Here is an 18,538-nt window from a genome sequence, read left to right on the forward strand (position 1 = left end):
GCTCTAAGGAGGGAAATACCTTGTGGTTTGGGGGGTGGATTCTGGAGAAGGTAGCAGTGGGGGGGGAAGGACTCAGCAGGTATAATGTCATAGGGTCTACCCTCCAAAGCATCCATTTTCTCCAGGGGAACTGATCTCTGTCATCTGGAGATCAATTGTAACAGTGGGAGATCTCCAGCTCCCACCTGGAGATTGGCAACCCTAGGGGGAAGTCAGCTGCACAGCAGGGGGTTGAAGAGAATGGTTTGATGGCTGCTAGGCCAAGATTGGCAACAGTAGTTCCCCAGGAGCCCCATCGTAAATGCACCAAACAATTCCTAATGATTTTCCGAAACACTACTCTGTTGTTAATTTGCAGCATTTTGAAGTAGCACCAAAGCTTTAAGATCTCTCAAGCTGTCACCTGGAGACTGGCAACAGCTTGTCTGGAGTGTGGGCAGTATGGCATTGTATCTGTCTGAGGTCCCCCTCTTCCTCCTCCTCCCCAGATCCCACCCTCAGCAGGCTTCATCCGTAAAATATCCTGGAAGTTTCCAACCTGGAGTTGGCAACCCTATGTCCTTTATCTGCCTGTCTGTCTTAAGTTTTACAACCCCCCCCACACACACAGCCTCTGCCTAGGGAGCAGCTGACATCATTCTCCTCTCCCAATTGAAATTTCCAACTGCCTTGCGGGGGGGGGGTGAGTTTGAGGTGTGGAATGGAGTAAGGTCCAATCAGCTTCCATATGCAAATGACCTTGGAATGCTGGGCGGGACTGCACAAAGCAGCCAGTCAACACAGCCAGTGTATTCTGAGTGGCAGGTTTTCCGGCCTAACACTAAGGAGGTGAAATTTAGAATGTTCATATAGAATGTTCAAACTCAATTATATATAAGGAGAGATGTGTTAATTTACAAGAACTTAGTTTTCTTTATATTCAGCATGTTGTGTTCTCTTCTATGAACATCCTGTAATCTAATTTGCTGCAATCTTTCACACTGTGCTAAGTAGTTCAAAGGCCACATGATAGAACAGATAACAAATTCATGTAGAATATTGGGTGGTATTTGTGCCCAGCTACTTCTTGCTATTGTATGGCAGATTTGCATGTAATTATTGTGCAAGTTTTAGGCCTAAGTCCCAGAGTGCATCAGTGGCAAATTCACTGCAAGGTAACTTTCACTCTGTTTGTCTTGTGTGGTGAGTATTCTTTCTGAATGTGCCTTTGCATGGCAAGAGCTGATGTTTACCACATTGCATTGGACTGATGTCATAAACATTGCAAGGCGTTCTTATTTGGTTGTAGGTATGGCCCTTGCATCCCGTGCCAGTGAAAGGCTCCTTAGGGTAGCTTCTATTAAAAATCTAGGAGATAATATAATTCGTATAAGGGGTTCTAGACCTCACTGATATGTGTTGTGTAAACAAGAGACCACAGCAAGAGCTTGTGCCTATGCTCTGTGTTGTGTCAGGTCTTGTAAAGGGAAGACAGTGGGAAAGTTGACTTTTCCTTGGGTATTGTAAAGTGTTGAGTATTTTTTATTCCACTGCAGCTGAGTAAAGTATTCTTGATTCTCCCTGAACTGTTCTGTGGTCAAGCGTGCATCTCCATATTAAGAAAAGGAAGACATGCTCTTTGGAATGATGAGGTGTTTTGATTCTGCAGAGGGTGTAAGGGCTCCTTGAACTGAGCAGTGTTTTGCAGAACTATTCTTGTCTGTTCCTAAAGTGGCTGGTGCATCGTGGGACATTTCCTGATTTCATAAATCATTTAGCGTTCTGTAGATTCCATACCCCTCCAGGGGAAAATTATCTAATGTTCACAGATATATTCTAATGAAAGATTCACTTATTATATGGACCAGGTAAAGTATCATCTTAGTGACTTCACTGTGTGAGAATTGGTTCACAGAGACATTAATATCCATGAATGAGTCTTGTTGCATTTAATAGACTGCAATAATAAATCTGTTGTAAACTATTGAGGACTAGAGCCCGCTTCATCAGATGCATGGTATGTGCTATCTGCTGAGGGCCCATTTCATGCATCTGGTAGTGGTATCTAGTCCACAAAGGTTTATGCTATAGCAAATAAAAATTAACGGTTCCATAATACTCTTTTGTTGTTGTTGCTGTTATTCCTTAATAAGCTTCCATGTCTGTCCTTCTAAATTTGAGCACTTTTCTCATTTCTATTTTAACCTTTGCAGATTTGTACCTCATGTGGACTTTCACCCTAGTGGCACATGTATTGCTGCAGCTGGCACAGACAACACTGTAAAAGTATGGGATGTTAGGATGAACAGGCTCCTGCAGCATTATCAGGGTAAGCACCATATTTGTTAAGTCTTACTTTAAGCCTATGCCTGAATTCTCAAAGTAGAAGTAATACCTGTAGGATTCTATCCAGAGTAGGCTTTCTGCTCATGTTGGGAGGGAGGTCTGCAATTTCAAACACTTCTCTCTCAAACTACAGCCCCTGTGCTGTATCTATTCTCTTTCTGAGGTTCTCAGGAGGTTAGAGGTATTGGCTTTAACTGCAAACTGTATAAAAATAGAAATAAAATACTCAGTCCAAGATGTCAGAAAACTATTTTTTTTAATGAGTATGTTTACCTTATAGTAAAGGTTTCCCTTGCTCGAAAGCGTCGAATCCAACTCTAGGGGGCGGTGCTCATCTCCGTTTCCAAGCTGAAGACCCAGTGCTGTCCAAAGACTTCTCCGTGGTCATGTGGCTGGCATGACTAAACACCGAGGCGTATGGAACGCTGTTACCTTCCCACCAAAGCGTTATACATTATGTACAACCTTAATAAACAACCAGGCTACAAAACATTAAATCATGTGATACATTTAAAACCTTGCTGAGGCTATGGTAGATTTTGATTAAGTTAGGTTAAGGATTGTGAACAAAAGAAGTTGCCTGAGGGTCTGGTGGCCTTTCTCACTCGGTGTTGTCTGCTGTGACTGGTAGCAGCTCTTCATGATTTAGGCAGATCCTTGAACTGAAGATGCCAAGGACAGACAAAACATGTTGACTACCAATAAATCACAGCCTCTTTCCTTTTGTACAAAGACTAAGCTTTTAACTTTAAAAAAATGTTACAGAAGTGGGGACCTGCAAGAGACTTGCGGGAGTGGCTATCCCATTCACCCCACCTTTTCTTCCTCCCCCACCCCCTACTTCTCTGACTTTCAGCTCTCCTGTCTGCCATCTGTTCCATGCCTCTCTCGTCCATGCCTGTCTTTTCCTGCTTCCCATCCCATCACTATCTCTTTCTGTCACTATCACTCTCCTAGCTGCCCACCTGCTTCCTCCCCCCGCCCCTCAGCAGCAGTAATGCAGCTCTCCAGGAATCACAATGGATCTCTCAACTACAGAGACCAGTTCCCCTTAGGGTAGCCAGCTCCACATTGGAAAATTCCTGGAGATTTGGGAGTAGAGCCTTGGGGGAGAGAGGTTTGGGGAGGGAAGCGACCTCATCAGGGAATAATGTCATTGGCTTCATCCTCCAAAGCAGCCATTTTCTCCAGGGGAACTGATGTCTGTCATCTGGAGAGCAGCTGTAATTCTGGGTGATCTCCAGCCCTCACCTGGAGGCTGGCAATGGTAGTTCCCATGGAAGAAATGGATGCTTTGGAGGGTGGAGTCTATGGTATTATATCTGTCTGAGGTCCCCACCTTCCCCAGGCTCCACCCCTCAAATCTCCAGGAATTTCCCAACCTGGAGTTGGCAACATTATCTTCTTCCCACCCAACAGCCAACCTACCTTTATCTGCCCCCTGTCTTCAGCTTTCTGTTGCCTCCCTCTCTGCAGCTTCTGCCTAGGAAAACTGTGGTCTTTCTTCACTGTGGGGACCAAAGCAGCTTACATTATTCTTCTCTCCTCCTTTTTGTCTGCACAACAACCCTGTGAGGTAGGTTAGGCTGAAAGTATGTGACTGGTCCAAAATCACCCAGTCAGCTTCCACAGCAAGATGGGGACCTGAACCTGGGTCTCCCAGACCCTGCTCTGAAGCTCTAACTGCTGCACCAGACTTGCTTTCATAGAGTGGCTGCTGTTGAACAGCAGCAAGCAGCCAGGCCTAGTTGAGTCATGCAAGTCAGGTTGTACCAAGTCACTCAGAGGGTGCTGCCAGGCCTAGGGTTGCCACCCTCCTGGTGGGACCTGGAGAACGCATAAAATTACTACTGAACTCCAGACATCTGTCCCTGTGGAGAAAGTGGACTCTGTGGCATTGTACCATACTGAGGCCTCTCCCCTCCCAAAACCCTGCACCGCTCAGACTTAAAAACAACATCTTCAGGAATTTCCAATCTGGAGCTGACACCCTAGTCAGACCTGGCCCCTATGAAACCTCCTTCAAAGGCCAAAATATGTCTGGAAAGGGCCCTCCCCCTGCCTTTTTACTGACAGAAACTGAAGGCTGGAATACTGTGGTTGCCTAGCAACAGCCACTGAGGGAATCTGCTGTTTAAAGCTACAGGTGCTTCTTTGATCATTTTTAGATTTTTTAAAAAACTGTCCAGTTTTTTTTTTTAGATTTCACTTTTTTCTGCAAACCTAGGGCTTGTTTCAGGTTTGTAGAAAAATCTGTCTTGCCCTGTTCACTGCTCCACCTCACCTTTGCTATTAGTGTATAAAACTATATATCATACGCCATAAGCAGCAATTATGGTCTAATTTTCATCAGAAAGCACTCAATCATTCTTCACCATCAAGGTCTCACTTTTTAAAAAGTCTCATGATATCTAGGTCATATTTGTATGGCTTACAGTATTTACTCAAATACAATTCTTGGAGTTTTTTTACAAGTATGCCACCCCACAAAAAGGGGGTCATCTTGAACATTCACGTGCAAGTTACAGTTATATCCAATAACACATTTTTATGTGTGTATGTGTAACCTTTTAAGGGGGTTGTCTTAAATCCTGGGTCCTCTGGATTTGGTAATTTTAACACACATTGCTCATGGACCTTGGAATTCCAAGTCTTCAGTCTCCCCAACTCCCTCCTGCCACTCTGATGTGTGGCTTAAGGCTGCCTACGCCCTCTGTGACATAAGATAGATGAGCCACATGGCATCAATTCAGGCCGGGTGGTCAGAGATCCAAGGAAGAGAACGTAAGAATGTAAAGGTCACCGGAAAATGTGGGGGAGTGCGAGAGAACTCAAGTACAGCCTGTCCAACGGAAGGGCTCTAGGCTAGTGTGGCTGCTGAGACTGGCTCTACCTCAGATAGTTCTGCATTGCTGTAAACTTAGAAGGGGCTTAATGTGACATTTGTGACCTATCTAGTTAAAAGCATTTTTGCGTTTAGGGTACGGTATGTCTTCTTAAATTTGCAAATCACTACAGAACTTTCTGTGGCATAGTGCCAGATTTCAAAGAAGTGTATGAATATAATCTTCTACAATGCTTGAAAAACCAACGTAAGTGTTGCGTGAAAATCATAAGCAGAAAAATTGCCTTTCAGCCATTTCATTTGAATGATTTTGTACCTAACCTATTCCAGTTCTATGTAAATTTTTGTTAGTAACATGTGTTATGCATTTCTGGAATTTTTTTTAGTACATAGTGCTTCAGTGAACTCTCTGTCTTTTCACTCCTCTGGAAACTACCTCATTACTGCCTCCAATGATTCAACTCTAAAAATACTGGATTTACTAGAGGGGAGGCTGCTTTATACTCTTCATGGTCACCAGGTAAGGAGAATGGCTTGATAAGCAAATGGGTAATTTTAGATGCAGTGAAGTTGCACATACAACAAAATATGTGTACTACAGCTTGTGTACAGCACTGTTTGTATGTGGTGATTTCCCATCATATGGAGTCATGGTCAAGAAACATGCTGTTTTCAACCATGATAAAGCTACACATCTTCCCCTGTCCCTTGTGGAGATTCTCCACATTCCCTATGTTTTCCATATAGAGGAAATGTATGTAAAATGACCTTGAGTCTCTGTTAAGTTTTAATTGGAAGTATTTTAGTTGTATCTTCTGATTGTGACCTGCAGGTTTTAGTAGTGCAGTGAGCAAACTAACCCTGCAAATTGGAACTGTGATCTAGCAGAGCATTTATTTATTTATTTATTGGATTTATATCCCGCCCTCCCCGAAGGCTCAGGGCGGCTAACAAAGAGGCACAAGTGCCAAAGTTAAAACAGATAAAAACAGCATAAAACAATACAGTACAAAACATTAAGATGTCAGCGCTCTAGATGTCACAGAATCAGTGGTTGCAAGATGTGTTTGTTCTACTGTGGTGTCTGAATCGTTTTTCATCTTACCTTTTACAAGGTGCCTACTCCCCACCCCTGGGTCTCCAAGCTGGTCTCTTGAATTCCAGCAAGTTGTTACAGCAGTTTGGAGATTAAATGAGAGAATTTTCATAGTGACTTGTGACAGTACAATTAGAAATATTATACTTTGAGTCCTCTTTCACAAGGATGCATTCAAGGAATAGGTGGATGTTCTTGCCATTGTGGAGTTGCATTCCTCCTGAGGGAGCAGGTATGCAATTTGGGGATGCTCCTGGACCTGTCTTTCTTATCTGATTTTGAGATGGCGTCTGTAGCCAAGAGTGCTTTTTAAAATCTCTGCCTGGTGTACGAGCTGTGCCTATCCGAAAGTATTTCTGATGAAGATTAGGCAGATTCATATAACAGCAGGTGGCCCTTGAAGTACTCTGATCCCAGACCATTTAATTTTAAAGATAAGAATCAGTGAAGTCCTCAGAACTGGCAAGAGAGATTTCCTGGCTCCGTACCTGTCAGCACCATATTCAGAACACGCTGAGATTTCCGAACCATCTTCAAAGGCAGCCCTATATAGATCATGTTGCCATAGCCTAATGTGGATGTGATGAGTGCATGGATGATGAGCAGCCAAATTCCACTTTTCCAGGAAGGGGTGTAGTAATCAAACCAACCAAAGTTGGTTAAAGTTCTGTATGCCAGGACGGTGGAATGTTGTTAACAACTGTGGGTGAAAGCACTGTTAGGCTTGAGCATTTCTAAACCCAGCATCAAGTCCATGGGGAATATTAGTCACCCACACGAGCAACATGTAAAGTTTTTCCAGGTTGCATGTTTGTGTTAGAGAGTCTGCCTGGCTCAGATTTGGTTCCTGTTCTGACAGATGACTGGTGCTGTGGGACAGTTACTCATGAGAAAAGCCCTGGATTTCTTAGATATGTCTTGACGTAACCATTGATGTACCAGGAATTCACTGCAGTGGATTAGCTGTAGTTTACATAGAGAGAGAAGGCTGCCAAGTTTACATTACTGTCTCTAATTATAATGGTGCTTATTGTTCATACCAGAAGGATCATTAGGGAGATGGAGTTTAACTCTGTACTGACATTTTGCAGCTGTACAGTTTGGTATGTTGTGATTGCATTTATAATAAATATATAGGTTTGTTGCTGACATAGAACTTGTATGTATGACTTATACAGCAACAGAATGCTCTACATTCTGTTGGAATGTATTTCTCTGGTCTGGGGACAGGGGAGATAAATCTGTACCACCAGTCACCCCACTTCAAAGAAGAAGATGCTGTAAAGTTCGGCCCATGCTTGAGAGGAGATGGATGGCAGGCTCTCAATTAATTACTCCCAGCATTCCACAATTAGGGATACATCAATCTCCAATTTTGACATATTTATTTCCTTCACTGCTCCCCCCCCCAGAATTGAACCCAAATAAATTGTCACCATAAAGATTAAATTTATTATCTCTGTTTGATCCTTGAAACAGTTAAACATCTTCATTATGCTCACCCTCTACCTATATGGATGGATATAATTACCATTATTATTTTTGTCTTTGTCTTGACTTTAATTGGCCCTTCCCGGCAACTAACCCCCTCCCCCATGTGTAATGGTTCAGGAAATTCTGTTTCACAGTTTCTGAAGAAGTGTGCTTGTACACAAAAGCTGATACCTTTAATGAAACCTTGGTTTTAAAGGTACCACTGGACTCAAACTTTGTTCTGAATGTTCTACAACTAAGTCATTCTTGAATGGTCAGAAAAACCTGCATCCAAGTATATACATTGTGGATGTGAATGGTTTCTAAACTGTATGAATTGTTTGGAAGTTTCAAAATTTCCTGCTATCAAATGTATTAGTCCTGCATGACAGAATAATGATAAAGACATGGCTGTAATTATGGTCATTACTGAGAAAAACTGTCAGAGACATAGAATGGAATGTTTTGGCAAGAAATGAAAACTTACTACAAAGGATGAACAAAGGCTGGAAGTTTGGTTGGGAAGGTATAAGATGAAGTAGAATCTTAAGGTATTTGCAACTGAAACTGAAGAAGTCTGCACTAAAACTGTATCTGGCTAATACTTAAGCTTATTATAAATGCCACAACCTTCTGTAGTGTCACACATAAGTCTAGATTAAGTGTACAGAAGAATCCTTCAAGACGAAACAAGTGCAGCTCCTTTGATAATCTTGACTTTCTTTTATTTATTTGAAACAGTTTGCCCTGCTCTTTCAGACATTTAGAGCGACTGATAGTGAAAGAATTTTTTAAAATTTACAAAATACAAATGGCTAGGATGAAAACTTGTCCATGATAAGCATATTAAAATATCAGAAAATCTCAGTGTTGTACCACTCTCATTCTAACGGGACAATCACTATTGGTAAAGGGCTTTCTGGAAAAACCACGACTTACAGGACTTTAACCTTGGGGTTTGTACTATGCAATTTGATACAAAGTTCCTTGAATGGCGAAAGTACTATGACACCTTTCCAGTGAACCTGCCCAAGGAGGTTTGTTGTATAGTCCTAAGTAAGGTGGTCTGTGTTTGGTGGGTTTGAAAGTTTGGTAAACAGAATAATTAGAGCAGCTTAACAGAAGGGATTATTTTTTTAGTAGACCAGGTAATCTTCAATCATTGGAGCTCAGCAATACATGTTTCTTGTTGTTGTTATCCATTCAGTCGTGTCCGACTCTTGGCGATTCTATGGGCCAGCTCTCTCCACGTTTTCCAGTCTTGTACTGTTTCTTTGAGTCGTTCCATGCGCAGGCTGGTGTTGACTTTTATGGTGTCTAGCCACCGTGTTCTTTGGCAGCCTGGTTTCCTTTTGCCACTAACCAATCCAAGCATAATTGCTTTTTCTAGTGAGTTCTTCCACATGACATGGCCGAAATAAGTTAGTCACAGTTTCCTACTGCCCACCAAATGAAGGTTTTGCAATAGCTGCATGTATCAGTTTGAAATTGTATTCCCTGTATGATTATCTTTAGGTTATCACAAAACTATTTTATGCAGATGTGTAGCAATTTATTGAGGACAGTACATCAAGATAGTTTTTTGTTAGGAGTGCTGCAGTAATATTTTATGGATATTACTAACCTAGGCCACATCTTCCAGATGGTCATAAGAAAAGAGCCAGGGGGTTTTATGTGTGTCTGTCTTCTCCAGTCATGAGACTCCTTTACAAGAAAGTAAAACTTGATGGCTCTGCATAGTTGTACAGATTCAAGACCTTTTCACTGGGCATGATTATTGTATGCCAGATACAGTATTTGGACTTTAACATTTAGAATTACTGAAGTTTGGGGGATATTTTATAATAAGATAATAAGAATGTGTTTTGTAAGTAAGCCACCTTGGGTTATTAAAGTATCTTATTCGTTTATTTTAGAAGATTTGTTTGCCAGCTCTCCAGACCTGCTAAAGGTGGCTCAGAGAACCAAGACAATTAAAAAAATCCATCCAAATTTTAATAAATGTATTTTCAGTATATATAACACCAGCATTTATATTTGTTTGCACCAAGTTGTTTTTCCATTTTGTCAATATATTCGTTTTTCAGTAATTTACTGTGTAGTATGTGTTTTATGTTACTTAAGTTATTATTTTATCTTTTACAGGGGCCAGCTACCTGTGTTTCTTTTTCACGAACAGGAGATTTGTTTGCTTCTGGGGGCTTTGATGAGCAGGTATTGCCTATTCATTCTTGGTATGTGAGTTCATGTCACCTATATACTGATCTCGGAATTTAGAATAAAATGCCATTGGTACAGTAATGCTGCTCAGTTCTGTCATTCTTCTCACCTGTGCCAGTAATGGGTGATCAGTTTCAAGGTGCTGGGGGCAGCTGCAGTTATGCTAACTGAAACTAAACCGAGGTAAAACCAAAGGGTTATCCATAATTTGCATGATTAGCATGTATGTGGATGTAACCCCATCCGATGTCATGAGTGGAGTTTTCCAAACAATTGGGTGGCCAGGCAACCTGCAGCTATTAATGGGGCAAAATTGTGAAATACAGAAACTGTTGTGTTGTTGTTGGTATTAACAAGCACTTAAACATAATGCTGGCAAGCTTCCTCTCATCAGAAATAATGGTATTAATTTTAAATTAAAGCAAGTAGGCTATATACACTTTACAAACCTAATCGTTCTCCTTTAAAAATGCCAAGGAGGTGTACAAAGAGTTGCTTTCGGTTTGTTTTTAAATTAAAACAATATAAAACCAGGCATAGACTGCAAAATTTTAAAAACCTGGGAGTAGAGATGGACAAACCTGATGGTGACAGTGATGTTAGTTTATTTGTTTAAAATATTTATGAGCCCGCTATTTATCTTAACAAATCAGAACCCAGAATAGGTAAGAATCAGAAAATGGAACACAGTTGTTCTTTGGCCATTCTGAAGCAAGGTTGCCTGGCAGGCGTGCTTCATACATTGCAATGCCACTGTAGAGAGGCCTTTGCATCTCAACGGGGTGGAACCAGAGCAGAGCCTTCCCAGCTGGTATGAAAGAATGGAGACAAACATGGGAGAGAAAGGATTCCCTTTCCAGATGCTGGACACAGACCTTTTAAGGCTTTGTAGGTGGTGGCTGGTAGTACTGAGCCCTGAACCAAACTGGCAAGCAGCCAGTACAATTGAGCATTATTGCAGCCGGCCCTCATCAAAACATCCTAATACAGGCCAGGTGCACATAGATTTTCATTTTCCTAACAAGTGCCTGCAATGAGTTTCATGTATTAGCTTTCCTTGCATGTTACCGTCTCACCAGGCTAGTTACCTCTGTAGTTGCCTCTTGGCTAGACCAGCTAATTTACATGCCATTCTGTGTTTATCTGTGAAGTATCACTGAGATTGGGTTTGCATTCTGTGCTTAAAAAAATAAAACTCTTAAATGAGCCAGAAATGTGTGAAAGTTACTGCATACTCCTCTTCGAAGCTGCAATCCTATACTAGTTAATTTGCAAGTGTTATAGGTTTTGTGATGTATACTGTTTTGTGATCTTTTGGTTGGTTCTAGTGCAAAGTATTACACAGCTTTTGTTTTTGGAATTTGTCTGCAGACCAAAGCAGCTATCCGTATTTATTACGGGTTTAAGTATGATCTAGATGTACATTTTTGGGGATGTTTTGAAGCCTTAGGAAAAGAGGTGTGTGTGTGTGTGTTCTGAGTTCTTTCAAAAAGAACGCCGTTTGTGAAAAATTGAAATACATTTACAGCTTATTTTCTTATCAAATCAAAACTTCACTACGTTTATAACATAAAATGCATTATGTGTAACCTAGCACACAAAGCTGTACTGTTTGAGATATTTATGGAATCCAAAGGTCTTCATACAATTACAGATAGATTGTTGGAGGTGGAAAAGCAAGTTATCTGTAAATGAAGGTATCTAATTTTGCTGGTTGGAAAAAATGGAGGCATAAAGAGTTAAATAAGACCCATTAAGACTGCAAAGCAAGTGTTAACTGGATGTAAAGAATATCTTATTTCTCTTCCAAGGTTCCCCATTGTGGTGCCTGTGAGTGCCATGGTCCCTGCCAGTACTTCTAGTACTTCCCTTGGTGCATGCCATGCTTTTCAGAAAGTGTGTGGGTCCCCTGTAAGGTATTTTTTATTGGTTGCCCTCATTCAAATGAAAGGGTTTTTCACTGGAGGACTAGTATGCACCTGGGCTTTCCTTAGTCAGTGTGTAGTTTCATTTCTCCTTCAGGCTTTCCTTCTTTCCAGGAGGCGTGAAGAGGGAGGTATTCCAGCTAGCAACCTTAATGGTTGAGCAATCAAAGCATGAAATAAAATACAACTATTTATTACACAGTGCACAACACATTTAAGATTAAAAACAACATACACAGAATGCAAATAAAAGCTCAGAACATAGTATACAGCAACAAGTGTAAGTTTTATGTACAATAAATACTGGATCTCAATAATGGTTACATGTATATAACCTAAGTAAGCTCAGTAGTCACGGGATAAAAGGAGCCAAAGATCCTAACTATAAATGCATGTTGATGGGGTCCGAACTGACAGAGACTGACCAAGAGAGAGATCTTGGAGTCATAGTAGATAACTCAATGAAAATGTCGAGACAGTGTGCAACTGCAATAAAAAAGGTCAATGCTATGCTGGGGATTATCAGGAAGGGAAAACAAATCAGCCAGTATCATAATGCTCCTGTATAGATCGATGGTGCGACCTTATTTGGAGTACTGTGTACAGTTCTGGTTACCACACCTCAAAAAGGATACTATAGCATTGGAAAAAGTGCAGAAAAGAGCAACTAGAATGATAAAAAGGTTGGAACACTTTTCCTATGAAGAAAGGTTAAAGCGCTTGGAGAAACGAAGGTTGAGGGGTGACATGATCGAGGTTTATAAGATTATGTATAGGATAGAGCAGGTAGAGAAAGAAGTACTTTTCTCCCTTTCTGACAATACAAGAACTTGTGGGCACTCAATGAAATTGCTGAGCAGTCGGGTTAGAACAGATAAAAGGAAGTACTTCTTCACCCAAAGCCGGCCACTGCCAGAGCAGGACAGCTTCAAGAGGGAATTAGATAAACATATGGAGCAGAGGTCCATATTAGCCACAAGGTATAGATAGGAACTCTCAGTCTGGTGCAAGGGATGCACTGTATTCTTGGTGCTTTTTTGGGGGGGAGTGAACAGTGGGAGGGCTTCTAGTGTCCTGACCCCACTGCTGGACCTCTTGATGGCACCTGGTAATTTTGGCCACTGTGTGACAGAGTGTTGGACTGGTTGGGCCATTGGCCTGATCCAACATTGACTTCTCTTATGTTCTTAACCACAGGACCAAATGTGTTTTGGCCCCATGGGCCTTCTTCAGTGATCTAAATTGTACACATACATAAAAATATAAATATAAAATATCTTTTTCAGGCCAATCAGGTTGGATATGAGTTACTGAAAAGGTGTAGCTCCAAATAAGAGTTAGAAATCAGGCCTGCATATACTGAGGAGCCCACACTCAACAGAGGGATAGTAACTATGAACCACCATTCTGTCCTTGTCTGTTGCTCTGTTCCCAGTGTGTGTTGATGTGTAAGCCAGAAATGAAGAGAAGGCTTCACAATTGTGTAGGAATCCTTGCTAATGTGGTTTCCAAGCCACTGTTAAAATAAGTGTGTTTTTCAAATTATTTATTTTTCAGGTAATGGTCTGGAAGACAAACTTTGATGCTGCAGATTATGGTGATGTACTGAAAACACGAAAATACAGCATGAATGTGAATGGTGCTCTTAACAATGTGGTAAGTTGATATCCTTTTAGTAACCAGTGTAAAACTTAAGGCTGCCTGGCTAATTACTATGTTTGTGAGAGCAGATGATTTAAGATCGTGTGGTTAAGAAATTTAGAGAGCGGTCCTAAGGATCTGCTCAGAATCCTACTGTGGTCTGTTCATTGTTGCTTACTCCCAGGAAAGTGTTTTTAGGATTGTAATGCCGGATTGCCTGCTTTCTCCACATTCAAGGTTAATTTTCCCTCTGCATATTAATGCTGATAAAAGCTCAGCTTTAAAATATGGATAGTCTTGAACTGTATCTCATTAATATTTTTCAGGGAACCATTGTAGAAAACCATTGTGCAGAGTTTCTCTGATGTGTGTTAGTAGTAGAGCAGTTTAGAATCATGTCAGACAGCAGTGTTTCTAGCTGTCTCAGCAAGTCTGTCATTGCCCACATTCATTATTTATTTTACAGTCATTCTCCACTGTTTACGTTTGGAAATTTACTGCCCTGTTATCAGAGTTTCCTAATACTGTATTTTTAGGACTAGGCTTTGTGCTTTGTATTTTGTACTATTTTTAAAATAGCTTTTGCCTAACAAGCTTCTCAAACTAACTATTATTCCTTGTTAAAATTGATAGTTATTCAGTCTTACTCAATGAAATTGCTGGGCAGTTGGGTTAGAACAGAGAAAAAGAATTACTTCTTTACCCAAAGAGTGATTAACACATGGAATTCACTGCCACAGGAGGTGGCGGCGGCTACAAGCATGGATGGCTTCAAGAGGGAATTAGATAAACATATGGAGCAGAGGTCCATCGATGGCTATTACAGACTCTCAGGCTGGGGCAAGTGATGCTCTGTATTCTTGGTGCTTGGGGGGGGGGGACAGTGGGAGGGCTTCTAGTGCCCTGGCCCCACTGGTGGACCTCCTGATGGCACCTGGTATTTTTGGTCACTGTGTGACACAGAGTGTTGGACTGGATGGGCCATTGGCCTGATCCAACATTGGCTTCTCTCATGTTCTTATGTACTTCGCTGGTGATAGTAAAAGAATATGTAGTGTTTATGAATAAAAATGACAGTGCAGGTTAGTGGTCCTAGAATTTGGAATCTTGCAGTGCTGAGTGCTCTCAGTCTGGCGGTTTGTTTTTAAGGAAGGGAAGCAGCAGAGAAACTGGTAACAGAAAAGAAAGAACAACAAAGGAGAAGTGGCAGACATCCTTACTGATGGCCCCCTGGTCGGTCTGCAGATGTTTAGAAGATACACTACTGAAACAGGGAACGAAAGGAGAACACGAAGCTTGCCTAAGGAAGTCTGTTTTAACACAAATAGCTATGCTATTTATTTCTGTTCAGAATCTGGCATACAGAAAAGGATGTTTTTCTGTCTTTATTTCCTACTGAATAGGATTTTTCCCATGTGAATGCTGAAAAAAAAGAGAACTTTGTAAGTTCAACTATTCAAGTAGGATACTAGGAGAAGTAAAAGCCGTGTTTTCTGGCTGTATTACTTCTCCTACCTGTACAGCTTGAATTGACAATTCCATTTTTCCCGATTGTGAAGACACTATTTTTGCTGTAATTTTGATTAGTCTGTACTAATCAAAATTGTAGCAAAGCAGTATTTTAACAACTGGGAGGAATGGGACTGCTTTTTGGCGTTATCAGTTGGAATCACTTCCTCCTGGAGTACTTCTGGGGAGGCTGCTTGTAGTAAAGAGGCTTCTGCTGTTGCCTATTAATAGCTTTGGTTACTTTTGTAGCATTTTCACTCATGACATTAGAGTTAGCTTCCCAATGTGTGTACTCAGCGCAAAGCACGCACAGTGATATACAAGATCAAATAGTGCTTTTGTATACGCTTCACAGACAAGTTCCGTATGGTGGCAGTGGCATTCAACAGGTCCACAGGCAGCATTACCATGAAACCCTTCAATCTTAACTTCATGGCTGAAATTACCAAAATGTCTGGGCTTCTACACAGGCGTGACAGAAAAAGGGGGAGGAGCACCATATGGGTGGCAGCGGCAGCAAGCAGAGTGGGGAACAGTACAGGTGACACTCCAGCCTCGCTTACTGTTGCTGCTTGCAGCCTGGGCATGTTTTTGTACCCCTATGTAGACGAAACCTGAGTTGAGCAGGGTATCTTTTTCCTTCTGCTGACGGTTTCTTGTGAATAACCTTCGATCAGAAGGCAAAATGTGTGAATTTTTGCAGGTAATCGAGCTAGAGAATTTAAAAATCTTAACTTACTTATAATGTTCTGGTGGATTTTGTATTTTCTTCCACCTAAGCTGAATTTCATTATTTCCAATTATTCAAACACAGAGGATCCAGGCATAAAGTCTGTTACAAGGTTAGTGATTTTGTAACCTTTCCTCCTCCCTGGCTGTCTGAACAATTTTATATGGGAAGAAGCGCCACACATTCTGTTCTTTTTGTTTGTGTGTTGCAATAGGATTGCAGCATGGTGTAGTAGTTTAGAGCGGCGGCCTCTCATCCGGGGAAGTGGGCTTGATTCCCCCACTCTTCCCCATGAAGCCTGCTGGGTGACCCTGGGCCTGGCACAATTCTCTCAGAACTACATAACAAAATACCTGTTGTGGGGAGAGGATCACAGTCCCCTGACTGTAGCTGGTGTGTAATAAGCCAAACAGGCTATGTGATGGTGATGGGTTTTATAATACATAATGGTTCCACAGTACTATGTCTTTCTCTGCATTCTGCCCAAGCCTATATGGTTGGTTTTAAGACCAGGGACAAAACCAAAAGATTGTTTGTATAAGCACCTAACTGGTATGATTATATCTGACAGGGTGTTTTACGTAACCCCCTTCATTTCCTGTCATGCATTTCATAATGGAAGCAATGTCCTGTGAAAGCTCACACCTGAAATCAATTTGTCTCTAAGGTGATACTCATTTATCCTAGCAAGGGAGTACTTCTGTTGAATGTGTCACTCTTAATCTGTGCAGCTAGAGCTAAAATAATCTTTTATCTGATGCTAAAATAGCTTGTTCTAAAAGATGATTCTATGCTTTTACTTTTGTTGTAAGCTGTGACTTGTTTTAGCTTGAAAATTGAGAAATTCTGAATATATTACTTTTTCTCTCGTGATTAGACTGCCAGATGCATTAAACAAGACATCATTTTAATGTACATACACACGTGTTTTTATAATGTTTTATATTGTAAACTGCCAAGATCCACAAGGGAAAGAGGTGACTAATGAATATTTTAAGTACAGAAAATACAATCCCCATAATACTGCTGGATACTCTGGCTGATGATAGATTTTTCTTGACCAGATCTAGGAAAATTTTGGGGAAGACAGGAATATTATTTGCTATCAATTAAGGTGGCCAGAACGTGGAAGATCCTCAAACATAAATGACTGAGAGTTCAGTACAACCCTTATATCTGCAGCATTTGACAACTGCTAAAATTTGAGACTAGACCATGGAGCTAGGTTGATCTTTGGGTCATCCAGTCCATGACTGTCAAGAAAGTGGATATAAGCTGGAGAAGAATATAAAGTACAAGCCTTTGTGGACGATTTAGCTTTCATTTTAGAAGATTCCAGCACTTCTATAGACAGCCTGATGAAGAACTTAATGGAATCTGGAGAATGGCGGGAATGAAAGTGAATAGACAAAAGACAAAGATCATTACAAAGACTATAACACAATCTATAATAAAAGAGTTGGTGGAGAAAACAGGATTTCAATTAGAGAGTAAAGTGAAATATTTAGGCATCACCTTAACAAATAAATGTAGTTCTCTGATGGGAGATAATTATATGAAACTACTTAAAGAAACCCAAAAAGATTTGGAAAAATGGAATAATTTGCAGCTGTCATTTATGGGAAGAATAGCTGCAATCAAAATGAATACCTATATATCTAATTCCCAAGTTGCCCCCTGCATGCAGATATCTAAATCCACACATCGGGGGCACTTGGGGGGCAGGGAGATTTTCCTGTGCACTTGGGGCAATCCCCAGGTGTGCAGAAAAATATGAAAAGTTGAAAAAATATTTAAATTACCTAAAAAGTATAAGAGCGTTCCCTGCGCATACGCAGAGAACACTCTGGGAACTCTGGCGGGCTGGCGGCTGGAAGGCACTCAGGCCTCACTGCCAGAGCCGGGGTGGAGGAAGGAGATCGGCGGGGCCCAAGCCGGGGGGGGGAGGAGATGGGGGTCCGAGCCAGGGGAACTCTGCGGTGGGCTGGCGGCTGGAAGCTGCTCAGACCTCGCTGCTGGAGCCGAGGGAGGGGGAGAGAAGGAGAAGATTGGCCGCCGGAGCCGGAGGGGGATGGAAGGAGATCGGCGGAGGGGGAAGAAGCGAGGGGGCAGAGAGATTGGCGGGGCCCGGCGACTGAAAACCGCTCAGGCCATGCTGCCGGTGTCCGGGGATGGGGGGGGGAAGAGGGCTTACCTGCTGCTGCTGCAGCCTCCTCCTGCTCTGCGTGGAGCTTCCCCCCCCCGCAAATATCGCGGGTCCCCTTTCTTGTACTTCCTATACCTATTTTTGTTTTTCAAACTATTCCAATATTACTAAAACAATCATACTTCCAGGAACTGAACAATGACATTTATATGGCAAGGGAAGAAACCTAGAATAAAATTGAAGGCATTACAGGACTTTAAACAGAATGCAGACTTTGATCTTCCAGTCTGGGGAACGTATTCTAAAGCCTGTGCACTGACATGGATTAAAGAACGGATAAGAATTTAAAATATGAGACTGTTAAAATTGGAGGGACATGATTTAAAGCTAGGATGGCATGCCTATCTCTGGTATCAAAAGGTGGATAATCACAAATACTTTAAAAACCATGTGGTGAGGAAAGCATTGCTGTTAGTATGGGAAAGAATCAGGCATAAAATATATGTGAAGATCCTGAAATGGGTCTCTCCAATGGACGTATTTACTCAAACTAGATTATTGGAGAAGAAAAAAGTAACTTAGATATGAAGACTTGTTAGGAAAGGAAGACAGGTTGAAGTCCAAAGAA

General features: G+C 41.4%; 1 protein-coding gene across 1 annotated transcript in view; it reads left to right on the forward strand.

Moving 5' to 3' along the window:
* The window catches only part of POC1A (POC1 centriolar protein A), a 42,754-nt gene that overhangs the window by 14,438 nt on the left and 9,778 nt on the right, over positions 1–18,538 (forward strand). The window contains exons 6-9 of the mRNA XM_015420912.1: positions 2,193–2,308; positions 5,557–5,690; positions 9,885–9,953; positions 13,442–13,540. Of these exons, the coding sequence (XP_015276398.1) occupies positions 2,193–2,308; positions 5,557–5,690; positions 9,885–9,953; positions 13,442–13,540 (418 nt within the window). The remainder of the gene's footprint in view (positions 1–2,192; positions 2,309–5,556; positions 5,691–9,884; positions 9,954–13,441; positions 13,541–18,538) is intronic.

Source organism: Gekko japonicus, unplaced genomic scaffold, assembly GCF_001447785.1.
Source record: "Gekko japonicus isolate JY-2015 unplaced genomic scaffold, Gekko_japonicus_V1.1 scaffold2634, whole genome shotgun sequence".
Lineage (NCBI taxonomy): Eukaryota > Metazoa > Chordata > Lepidosauria > Squamata > Gekkonidae > Gekko > Gekko japonicus.